The sequence below is a fragment of the Eschscholzia californica genome, unplaced genomic scaffold (assembly GCF_041429995.1).
Source record: "Eschscholzia californica isolate CP2 unplaced genomic scaffold, dmEscCali1.0.p SCAF_3, whole genome shotgun sequence".
Classification (NCBI taxonomy): domain Eukaryota; kingdom Viridiplantae; phylum Streptophyta; class Magnoliopsida; order Ranunculales; family Papaveraceae; genus Eschscholzia; species Eschscholzia californica.
In genome coordinates, this window is record NW_028238420.1 from 45,925,591 (window position 1) to 45,938,372 (window position 12,782).

The window sequence follows — 12,782 nt, forward strand, 5'->3', positions numbered from 1 at the left end:
TTCGAGGTTTACTATATACAAACATACTATACTGAGTCATATGCGGAACTTCGCTGCATCGGAAGAAGGTAGTCTTTCGACTTTGAACCTTTCCTAGTGAATAACTACAAGGTCTACAAGGACGGCAGTGAACTTATCGTCTTGAACTGAGTCCTGGAAATTGTAAACCTGAATAGCTATCACACAGCTAATCCCTTACCGACTTAGGTTCTCGGTTGTGTTCATTTCGGCCCTGAACAATCCCGAATTCATGTGTGCTTTAGAGAAGTCGGCCTAGACGACCTTCCCACGGAACCGGCATCAATTCACACACATATAGGTTATCCGTAATAAGGTATCCTGCTATACCTCACGTTAGAATCAAGTTCTAAGTTTTCGGATTCATTAAAAGCTTAATGCTTAGCCTCTCAATGCAGGCAACACTGTTATCATCCTAGGAATGGGTAAGAGATAGAAATCTCTTACAGTGTTACTGTCGAGTCAGGATATAGCTTTAGTTGCCCTTTGAACCTAGATCGTGGGATCTCCAGTCATCTAGGTAGGGTTTCACCATGCCTTTACTCATTTACTTTAGGCGTTTTTGCCACATTCCCCTTGATGATGCAATTTCAACTCTCTTGTTCACCCTTGTTCTTTACGGATCCGCCAGGTAACTTAGGATTGAGCATAATTTTAATTTATGCATTCCTTGAGAGCAATTGCTTTACGGTGCTAGTCTATTTTATTTTGAATTCTCTAGACTTACCATATTAGTGCCTACGCAACAACTACTCAGGTTTATTGCGTGCACTGGCTTCAATCACAAACAAATATCCTCCAGGAAGTTCACCTACTTCCTTTTCTTTCTCCAAAGCAATGTATCCATCAAGGCCTTTAGGATTACATTGTTGATCCAGCTATGCACGTCTGCCTCTGAGGATTTTGTGATATCGTATCCCTTAGTGGTTTGTCATATCCACTGTTTTGTATCTGAGATTCGAGTGTTGTCCACATATCTTCATTTTCCTTTATGACATGTACAAACATTAATACGAGTCTGCTCAGATACCTAAGAACTATTTGTTACTCTGATAACTCTTTCTTGAATTTGTTCAAATTCAAGTATTTATGCTTATCGTGGTTTTTTGAGTGGTTATTCTACCATTCTCTGTTTAACCATGAACTTTAGATTATCAATCATGAGTAATGATTCAATCTGAAAAGCATCGAATCATATCTTCTAAAACACTTTCTTATTCCTAACTAGTATTGTCTGTTCTTTTGAACAGATGATTCACGGTTGAATCTCGTTACTCAGTTTAGGATTAGGAAGAGAAGTTCTTTCCATTTGTATTTTTCCAGATTTGTTGAGTGAATTAGACATTCACGTCATCACTTATATTCACAAACTTGATTTCTCACTTTTGTCATAACTTAGTGAATATAACCGTAGTTCTTGACCAAACATTCTTATTGGTTAAATCTGGTTTCCGAGGTACTCCATAATTTCCCTCTTCTCACGTCATTATGACGTTATATCTTCAGGGGAATTTGGAGTTCTATATGCCATTTTATTTCTTTATAATTGGCTTTTCGGTTCCTTCTCGGGTCCCCCCCCACATTTTAAGAGTATTTCCTCTTATTCGTCAATTTGGGTGGAATCTTATACTATTGCATATAGGGTACCGTTCAGATATGTGATAATATTTGCCCCCACAGTTCTAGGGTAACCATTGGATTCTCCTCTTTAACAAAACTATTTCCGTACACAATTTCTTTAGTGTAGTGTGTTTAGTTTTGTTCTATAACATGATGATTTATGATCATTAGAACCTTGAGATATAGTACAAGGTGAGTTCCTCTTTTAACTCTTTCTTAAGTTATATGTCGTAATCATATATACTCTCTTGATAGATTTAAACTGTCGCATGATCATCAAAGTTATCATTCCCTATTTTGTCCTTTATCGTTTCTAGATTTCGTTCATACTCTTGAATGATTAGGGACCTCCTTACAAAGACTTAAGGATTTATTTATAATAACTCCTGATTTCGAGATCTTTCAGCCAAGGTCCTTCCGTTTAACACATCTGAGGATTCCTTGTAATTCTTAGACAGGCCTCAGGACCTTCTAGAGAAGTATTTACCGCCTGAATATGTTATTCGAAATAACTTACTTTCTCGAATTTTGCATTCTTCGACAACTTTGTATTCGAGAATGTTTCACGGAATTTTCATTATCTCAGACCGATGATTTCTTTCGGACAGTTCATCGTTTCGTAACTATTTGTAATATTCTGTCGTTGACCTTCTAACCGTTTAGGTTTTGACATTTGTCTTGACATACTTCTCCGCTAACTTATGCGGTTGTCATCTTCGATTCGTCATCGAATTGAACCTGTAGGATCATGTATTCATCATTGATCGCTCTCTGTATTCTCGATATACGGTTTCACACCCAGTATTTATGTCGATACTTGGTGGTCAAGATGTCGCTTAGTTTTTCGATGTCTCTGTTATCGAGAAGATATTTTAAGAGTCATTAACTAAGTCAACATTTATGGTCACCATGGGTTGAACCTTATTTCTGTTCATGGCTAGTAATAGATTTTAGTGAAATACTTCACAAAATCCATCGAGATTAGATTGATCATCGATTTTTAATCTCCACTGATCGAGTTTTATCCCTTTTAATGTTCTGTGCTTTCATTCTACCAAAAGAGTCGCCGTTTGATGAACTATGCCATTCTTGGCGTATATCTCGGCGAAAAGAGATTCATACTAGTCGTTTCTTAAAGCCTCAATCTTTTTACAAAGTTGAGTTTCTATTTTGTTTTTATAAAGCTCGAACTTTTCGACTGCTTCATCCTTACACTTTAGTAAGTAATATAGCAGAAACAAGTGGAGTCATTGATGAATTACCTTTTTCCACCTTATGTTTGAACCATTCTTAGGTTATAGGGTTCATTGTGTATTAAGTCTAAAGACTTTGAACAACGTTTTAGTCATTTTGACTATGCACATGTTTGACATGTACGTCTTGAGTAAATTTCGAGTTTCGGAATTTAACTCCAAGCTCATTAATTTCTTTAATGACTTATTATTCACATGTCCTAATCTTTCGTGACAAATATTGGAGGACTCAACAATATACGCATAATTATTAATTTTATTAATAATAGGTGTCTTCGGCATTACATGGGTAACATTTAATTGAAATAACCCCCCACATAAGTGGCCCTTTCCAATATACATCATTTTCTTAAATATGATAACGATATCTGACAGAAAGATTAGTCTGAACCCGTTCTCACTTAAAAGGGAACCAGAAATCAAGTTCTTTTGATTTCCTGGAGCATGGAGTACATCGGTCAAAGTCACCTCTATTTCGGAAGTGAATTTTAACACGATCTTTCCCCTTCCTTTGACTTGGGTGGTCGAGCCGTTTTCCTTGAATAAGGTCTCTCCTCCGGCTACCTATGTATAGGAAGAGAATAGGCTTTTGTCACTACAAACGTGATGATTTGTCTTAGAATCGACCCACCATCTCTGGTTGTTAACCAGGTTATCTTCATGTGCCTCTGCACAGAGGTTCATCTTATGAAGTATATCAAACGCCTTTTCGAATTCAGTAATCATTAGACGGTGATTCCGATTTTTGGTGTCTTTTGCTAATGAAGCTTGGTTATCGGCTTTTTCCCTTTGACTGTCATATGTGGAGCGACAATCTTTGGCTAGGTGGCCTCTCTTTCTACATTTGTAGCATTCGACAGGCCTTTGCCTTTTCCTCGACTTGCCTCTGTTTTGAGATGGACCCTTCCGCTTCAGAGCGAAGTCAGTTCCTTTGAACATCTCTGGGTTTTCTACGTATGTGGTGTTAGGCTGAAGAACCCGTAGGGTTGTTCTTGTTCTTGCCATTTTTTCTGAAACACACATAAAATAACCCAGATCAATATCTTATAACCAGAGAAATAATTGTTATACAAAAAATGTCTTAAGATTGTTGTTCTCTGGTTATTAATCGATAAGTCGATTTCTCTCTGTCTTGGCTTAATTTAGACAGAGTTTCCTTTCTCTAACTTATAGAGAGATAAACTAATAAGGAATAATGATTAATCAATATTCCTTCTTTCGGACTAACCGAGATAGGTGTTAATGTAGTCGAGGCAAGAATAAATTCTCTTTCCTTAAGACATTTTACACCCCCGTAACAGTACCAAACGTTAGGGTGAATGCCTTCGGGATACAACGACTAACCTTTCAGAATTTTAAGATGGTACTTCTATATTCTGAAAGCGGACGAACCTTTGTAAGTATTATGAGCTCTTGGACTAATGCGGATGATCTTCTATTTGCTTCGGAAATTCAAATATCACTTGAAACTTCTTCCTTCCTTTTTCTAGATATTCTAGTCTAACCAGAACTTCTAGAGATACTTCCTAATTAGATATTCTAGGCAAACCAGAACTTCTAATTGTTAGAAGGGAAGAGAAGAAGAAAGTGAATTGAATTGATGTTCTAGACGACCTATGATTATCACTCCACTCAAAACTTCTTTCTTCCTTTTCTAGATATTCTAGTCTAACCAGAACTTTTAGAAATACACCCTTAATTAGATATTCTAGGCAAACCAGAACTTCTAATTGTTAGGAGAGAAGAGAAGAAGAGAAGAGAATGAATTGATTGAAAAATGAAGTGGGTTTGGTTGGTTTATATCGGAGTTGAATGGGTGCATAGTGTCTGTTGGGTTAAAAGATGTATCCATTCGAAAGGAGGGACTAAACAGAAAGAATAACTGAATATTGGAGTCGGTTGGACCCTGGGACGTCGGATCTGGCTAGAAAACTCGGGTGGAACGCCCACCGTTAGATCAGTCCCGAAATGTGCCCACAGATTTGGATGCGCGTGGTATTCGCTCAAACGACCCCTGATCTAACTTGTCCCGTTTGACGTTTCAGACCCTGACTTAACCTTTTTTTTCACCCAAACTTCAAACTCGAATTTCTCATTCATCCGGAATCGGATTCGAGTAATTCTTTGCTCTAAATTTAAGAGCTCGACGAGACGAACGCAATGGCGCGTTCGGTTTCTGAGTTTGACGAGTCGGGTCGAGCCAAAATTGGCTCCGATTCCAACAGATTTTGTAAGGTATGTCTTGAAAGAGTTGTTGCCATGAATTGGCAGTAAACTATAGAGTAATGAGTCGCTGTGGCCATCCGAAATACTTAGTATTTTCAATAGCTTGTAATCGTCAAGCTTGGAATCATAATAGAAACCGAACCCCTTCGAGGAACAAGAACCACCAAGTAAAGGTGGTGAAGGTAATAGTCAGCATTCATCAGTGGATGGGTTCCAAAGGTAATAACTAGTACTAGTAGTCATATGACCAGTTTCAGCATGATGAAGACGAAGATGAGTGAAGCAAACCAAACCATAACAAGAACCGAGTAATTCAATTACAGGTGGTAAAGAGATAGATGGGTAATGGTTCATTTGAAGCCTGTGAAGAAGGTCATTATAAGATGATGATGATGAGAATGTACCCGAATCGAAAGAGTATAATTTTTTACGAAATTTGAGAATGAGAGTGAATTTGTCTTGTTGAATAGCATGATGATTATAGTGAAGTTTAATGAAATAAGGGTCAGAGAATAAAGAGTACCACTTTTTGCATACTGACTTTAAGGGTACGAGTGATTTCACTGGTAACCTCACAAGAATGTTAGTGATGATTATTTCCTCAGGGATTGAACACAACCCTTCTTCTGTTTTCATCATCTTCTTCATCATCATCACAATCTTTTACAAACTACACAATTTTGGAAACTACACACGATCAGATAGAGATGAAGATATATATATATATACATATGTGTGTGTGTGTGTGTGAGTTGGTAAAGAATTAGGATTCCTACTATATAGTACTAGTATATCTTTTAGAAACTACCAATTTTTTGTTCCCTAAACCCTTCAGTATACCCGGACCAACTCCACCCAATACAAATTTGAGGGGATGTTTCATGTTTGTGAGGAAAAGGGGCGCCTCTAACACTTACAAAAGGCGCCTTTAAAGATCAAACCTTTAGTGGACATCTAGGGATATCCAATTTTTGAAACATGGCATTATAACACACTGGCCTCGTACGTCCTCCCGTGGTTTAAATTTCATCCTCTTCTTAATTTCTCAAAAGAATCAAGAAAGATAACAATTACAGGGTGAAGAAACCCTAAATTAATTTAATAGATGGAGGGGTGTATTTGGAATGAAAAAAAATATAATGACAATCAGTGATAGTATTATTTTCTTTTTCTTTTTTTTTTTTTTTTTTTTTTGAATCCAAGGGATACATATCCATTAATAGTGATAAAATCACAATGATACAAGGATTATAAAAGTTATTTCTCTCTGTCGGAGGTGCGTCAAGCTACTTACATACCTGTAAATGCAAAACCCTCCTAAAGGGGGAGAAATTGGACTAGACACAGACACTATTGGGATCCTAAAGATCCGAGAAAAGAGACCCTAAAGATCTGACAAAAGGATCCTAAAGATCCGACAAAAATAACTGAAAAAAAACTAAAAACCATCGCCTTTTTGCCGGAGAACCGTCGCCGTTACCGGATAACCGCCGCGTCACCGGAAAACCGCCGATGTCGCCACACCACCATCGCAAAACCGCCGTTGCCATCATCGGAAACCGTTGCCTTCACCGGGAAACCGTTTGCTACACCGGAGAACAGCCTCCATTGCCGGAAAATCTTGGCCTTCACCGGAATATGATAGAATTGCCGCCACTGAACCTCTTGGATACTCTGAATCAAGCTTCATTGCTATATGAACATGAGATGGATCACACAAAGATGACGACGATGATGATGAAAACGAACATTCAGCACCGTTTCTATACTTCGGCTCTTCGGAAAATGTTGGAAATTGATTTGAATCAGGAACAACAAAGCAAAGAGAATAGTAACAACAGGTAAGGCGTTAATGGACATTGTGATGGAACAATTTCGTTGGTAATCTTCTGCTTCTCCTTCTCTCTCTAGTTTGTGTTGTTTTTAGAGAGAGAAAGGTAGAAGAAAGTAAAACCCCAAGGCATTGCCTCTTAAACACACACCCTTTAACCATTGTAGGTTGTTACTTATAAGTTCTTCGGATCTAAAAGTTCGCATTCATGGAGAAATCAATTATCAAATAATCAAAAATTTCATACATCTCCACACTTGAAACAATCTTCAATTACCCAATCAAAAATCCATAACAAAAGAGATGAAGCAATTTGTTGTCGCTTATCGAAAATTGGAACCAGATTTGGAACCATCTTCGTCGGATCACTATGAAACACCATACACCAATGATCAAGAATATCCATCAATCTCTCTCTCTCAAATAGAGAAAGAGTTACAGCAATTAAAACCTAAAACACAATATGAAACAAGAAAGAACAACATGCTACTAAAGGAAAGAGGGATCCGGCGAAGGGAAGACCCTTCGCCGGAGAAAAAACTCAGATCTGAAAAAAAACGGTTTGAGAGAGTTTAGAGAGAGAGAGAGAAAATGCTACTCTAAAAACTCTAGAATTAGGTTATTCAGACATGAAAAATTGATAGTATTATTTTTAAATCTAAATTACAATTACCAATAAAAATTGTAGTATTTAAAAAATTGTCAAAAAACTTTATTTTCAAAATTTCAATTAAATTTTTTCCAAAAACTTGTATCTAAAAATAAGTCAAGTTGAGTGTTTACATAGTTAGCCGTGAGTCTACAAATACAGAAGATGTCTCTTGATTGAGTTGTGACTACGCATAACTTGTGTATTTTCACAAGAATCAATTATATACCATTTCACTTAATTTCAGTAATTTATTTATATAACAAATAATTCTGCGACTAAAATTTAAGAATTGAAATCAATTGAACACACACCATGAACAATGTAAATCTCTCAACAACCAGTCTAAGAGCGACTCCAATGTGCATGGGGCTGGGGCTCCCAATTTGAATTTGGGAGCCCCAGCCCCCAGCCTGGGAGCTCCAAGCTCCCAGGCTCCCAAATGGGAGCCCGGGCTGGGGGCTCCCAGCCCCAATAATCTTCCCGTTGGGAACTCCCAACGGCTAGTTGGGAGCTCCCAACGGGAATATTGGGGTGGATCCCCTTTAAAAGGGGATCCACCCCAATTTTTTTTCATATTCTCCTTCTCTCTCTATATTTTATCTCTCTCTCTATCTATTTCATATTTTCATCTCCTCTCTCTCTATCAATTTCTCCTCCATTAATTTTTTTTTTTCAATGGATCCAAATGCCAATTTACATAATTTAGGCTATGTGGAAATGTTGAACTCCGATTTCAATTATGTCGATGAAGTTAATTTATCCAATGATGGGTTCGAAGAAAGGGTCGAAGAAAGTCTTGATTGTAATGAAACACCAATGTCGTCGGTTTCTAGTAAGCGTTATACTAATGATGATGATATTTTGCTCGTTCATGCTTATTTGCATATTGCCACCGATGCGATTATTGGTAATGATCAAAGAGGGGGTACTTTTTGGAGCAAAATTACCGAACACTTCAACGAACGTACAAATCAAAATCGTGTACCAAAAGGTCTTAAATGTCGTTGGGGCGAAATTAACAAGCAATGCGCGAAGTTTTGTGGGTATTTGGCATTGTTGCAAAGGAACCCAAAAAGCGGAGAAAATGATAATGATCGGGTAATTACTCTTATTTTACATTTTGACAACATTATGATTTATTTTTGACACATATTTGAAATTTTAAAATTTTATTTTTGTAGATAAATTCCGCAAAGGCGATGTTTAAACAAAACGGCAACAAAGATTTTAGGTTCGAACATTGTTATAAAATTTTGAAAGACCATCCCAAATGGTCATTAAATTTATCTCAATCTTCGTCACACAAAAGAAAAAATTCTTTTGACCAAGACGAAGGATCTCCCTCAATAACCCAACAAAGACCACTTGGAAGAAAAGCAAGCAAGGAGGCTAGAGATAAATCCAAAGGTAGTGAAATTTCCGCGGTGCTTGAATTGTGGAAAGAGAAAATGGAGAAACAAGATAGTAGAGATATACTTATCAATGAAGCCATTATTTCGCAAAAAGAAAATCGACTACTTCAAAACAAACAATTAGAAATGAAAGAAAAAGAATTAGCCATTGAAGAAAAAAAAGTAGACGCTAAAGTGTGGCAAATGGGGATAGACTTGGCGGGCAAAGATACTTCGAACATGACTCCCGAACAACTTGCTCTTCATATGATGTTGATCTCAAATTGGCAAAAGAAAAATCTATGAATTTTAGTTGATTTGATTATGTATGACTTTGTTTTTTGTTTTGATTATGTTTGAATTTTAGTTGTTTTGGTTATGTATGAATTTTAGTTGTTTTTTATTAAACCCGGAATTTATGTATTTTTTTTAAATAGCACTTCATTGATTGAAAACCAAATACATAATCGAAATACATAATAACTCCCTACAAACACATAATCGAAATACATAATAACTCCCTACAAACACATAATCGAAATACATAATAACTCCCTACAAACACATAATCGAAATACATAATAACGAAAATAGTTCCGTTTAGTCGTTGCGATCTTTAGTATTCCACACGTGTTGTACAAGATCTGCCCTTAATCGTGTATGCAAATCTTTGCTTGTCACTCGACCAAGACGATTAAACATTTCTTCATTTCCCCCAACAACCACTTCTTCTGGAATACTTCCGTCAAAATCATTAGTCGCATTAGGTCCTTCATCTTCGATTATCATGTTATGCAATATAATACATGCCTTCATGATATCACCTAGTGTTTCTACATCCCAAACACGTGCCGGTTCTCGGATGATAGCAAATCGAGCTTGCAATACACCAAAGGCTCGTTCAACATCTTTTCTTACCGATTCTTGACGTCTCGTAAAATATTGTTCTTGTGGAGTAAATGGATTTTGTATGCTTTTAACAAAACAACCCCATTGTGGATATATCCCATCAGCGAGATAATAACCCGTATCATAATGCTTACCATTAATCTCAAAATTAACAGTTGGAGCCTTACCTGTGGCAATTGCATCGAACACCGGAGAACGCTCCAACACATTGATGTCATTCAATGATCCAGGCAACCCAAAAAATGCATGCCAAATCCAAAGATCCGACGATGCAACAGCTTCTAGTATGACTGTTGGATTATGGCAATGGCCAGTATACTGTCCGTGCCATGAGGTCGGACAATTTTTCCATCGCCAATGCATACAATCTATACTACCGAGCATTCCAGGAAATCCTTGTTTTTCACCAAGTGTTAAAAGCCTACAAATATCAGATTCATTAGGAGACCTTAAGTAACGAGGACCAAACACATTGACGATCGTTGATACAAATTGTCGTAGTGAATCGATTGTAGTCGTCTTTCCAAGTCGAAGGTATTCGTCAATTGCATCTGCTGGTGTCGCATAAGCAAGCATTCTCATAGCCGCAGTTATCTTTTGATGTGGCGATAAACCCATTCTGCCGAAGGCGTCTGCCTCTTGTGCAAAATAGTGATTATGAGCAACCAACGTATTGAGGATGTGAAGAAATAAATCACGACTCATGCGATATCGATTTCGGAATGTAGCAGCATCATAAATTGGATTCTCAACAAAATAGTCACGCATCAGTCGTTCATGACCATCTTTCCTGTTACGATTTATCGTACGATGACCCGGAACAGAACCAACATGACGGGAACGTGGTCGTTGATCCCTTTCCCTTTCCTGTAACTCTGATAGACACAATCCAAATAAAAATTCATCTTCTTCCCTATCTTCTAACTCTTGTTGAATGATCATATTTGTTAACTCAAAATTATCATCCATTGAAGGGAGAGAGAAGATGGAAAGAATGTAGAAGGAAAATGTAGAGAATATAGAAACAAGATGTAGAAAACTTAATGGATAAGTGATTGTATTTATAGGTGAACAAAAAGTAAAAAAAAAATCGAAATTCAAATTCCCCCCAAATTTTTTGGAAAATTCGAAATTCAAATTCCCCCCAAAATTTTGAAATTTGAAATTCAAATTCCCCCCCATTTTTTAAAAAATTTGAAATTTAATATATTAGAGCCAAAATTTAAAACACAACCCTCACACACATACACCACACATGTGCATATTTTGGATTTGGGAGCCCCTCTTGGGAGCCCAACGTTGGAGTTGGTCTAAGCCCCGGGGCTCCCAAAATTCAGGGGCTCCCAAAATTGGGAGCCCGAGCCCCACATTGGAGTTGCTCTAAGGAAGTCAAGTTCCAAATACATATCCTCCATATATTTCTGTAATTAAGCTTCTTCTCGTCTTCTAATATTGATTCTCTTTATATACTAATATTTTCTTCAAAGTAATTCCAGAATTTAGTGAAACTAAGCTAGCGAAACAAATCAAAGGTTCAAAACCACCTCGGATGCCCTTTACCCTAATAATTCTACTCGTCTTTTTCATCTTGTCATATAAAACTAAGCCCTTTCCACCCTCGAACAATATGTCACCATTTTCAAAACACTTGATTGGCGAAATTGTTCGAAGAACCTTGTTTCTTAGAACAGTAAACAGTTTAGTCCAAGACTCGCTTACCCCATACTTCTTCATCACCCATACATCAGTAGTAACCTTGCTAACATTATCACATATGCAAAGACACTCATTCAAAACACCCAATTTTATGTGTTGCGATAAGTGTAACCAGAATTTGTTCTCCAAAAATTTCGGCATTGACACTTCCTTGAACCTTTCATCAACCACATCAAAGGAAACTATAACATTATATCTTTTAGAAAACATAGTTGCCATCCAATGTAGAGCTCCATTAACAAGTACACCGTGAACGGAGTGAATGATTTCGCAAGGTATGTCTTGAACGAGTTGTTTCCATGAATTGGATCGTAAAGTATAGAGTACTGAGTCACTAGAACGCAAAGCATGGCGAGTCCACATGCTTTGTATTTTCAATAGTTTGTAATCGTCAAGCTTGGAATCATAATAGAAACCAAACCCGTACGAGTTAGTAGTCGAAGGATGAAGTGAAGTAGCACATGATGGTGAAGGTAGTAGTCTACATTCATCAGTGGATGGGTTCCAAAGGTAATATGTACCAGTTATATGATAATCTGTAGCACGATGAAAACGATGATGAATGAAGCAAACCAAACCATAACAAGAACCCACAAATTGAATACAAGGTTGAAAAGAGATAGATGGGTAATGGGTCGTGTAAATACGATTATTAGGTGGTGAAGACAATGAACCCGAATCGACAAAGTATAATTTGTTATAAAATTTGATAATGAGAGTGAATTTGTCTTGTTGAGTAGCATGATGATTACAGTGAAGTTTAATGAAAAAAGGGTCAGAGAATAAAGAGTACCACTTTTTGCATACCGACTTTAATGGTGAGAGTGATTTCACTGGTAACCTCACAAGAACGTTGGTGATGATTATTTCATCAGGGATTGTTGAACACAACCCTTCTTCTGTTTTCATCTCCATAATCTTTTGGAAACTACACACGATCAGAGACAGAGAGATGAAGATTATGTATATATACACTAGGTATAACCCGTGCCTCCGGCACGGACACTTCCTTCAAACCGTTTACGCATTCATATAATGTATTGTACCCATACATGTCACGATAAAAATCACATTTCAAATATATTGAGTAGGGTGTGACTTGTGAGGATTAGAATTCTCTTAACACACAAGTTCCAAAAATTTAAATAAAGATTTAACTATTTCAT

At 37.1% G+C, this 12,782-nt stretch overlaps 1 protein-coding gene and 1 long non-coding RNA gene across 2 annotated transcripts in view; both read right to left on the reverse strand.

Annotated features, from left to right (window-relative positions):
• LOC147550845 (uncharacterized) overlaps positions 1 to 12,782 on the reverse strand; it is a 28,372-nt gene that overhangs the window by 9,844 nt on the left and 5,746 nt on the right. The window lies entirely within an intron of this gene.
• LOC147550847 (F-box/kelch-repeat protein At3g23880-like) lies at positions 5,307 to 12,531 on the reverse strand. The gene is made up of 3 exons (XM_086665319.1): positions 11,620 to 12,531; positions 7,226 to 7,399; positions 5,307 to 5,759 (listed from the first exon to the last, which is right to left on the reverse strand). The coding sequence occupies exons 1-3, from the start codon at positions 12,529 to 12,531 to the stop codon at positions 5,307 to 5,309; spliced, it is 1,539 nt and encodes a 512-aa protein (XP_086521445.1).

Bases quoted from the DNA above. Each gene is read 5' to 3' on its own strand.
- LOC147550847 (XM_086665319.1), bottom strand. From the start codon at position 12,531: ATGGAGATGAAAACAGAAGAAGGGTTGTGTTCAACAATCCCTGATGAA. The intron at 7,400-11,619 runs GTAAGCGAGTCT...ATTGTGTTTTAG, and splicing joins GGGTGATGAAGAAGTATGGG to GTTTTAATTGCTGTAACTCT. The intron at 5,760-7,225 runs GTAATTGAAGAT...ATGATGATGAAG, and splicing joins TGTTATGGATTTTTGATTGG to AAGATGATGAAAACAGAAGA.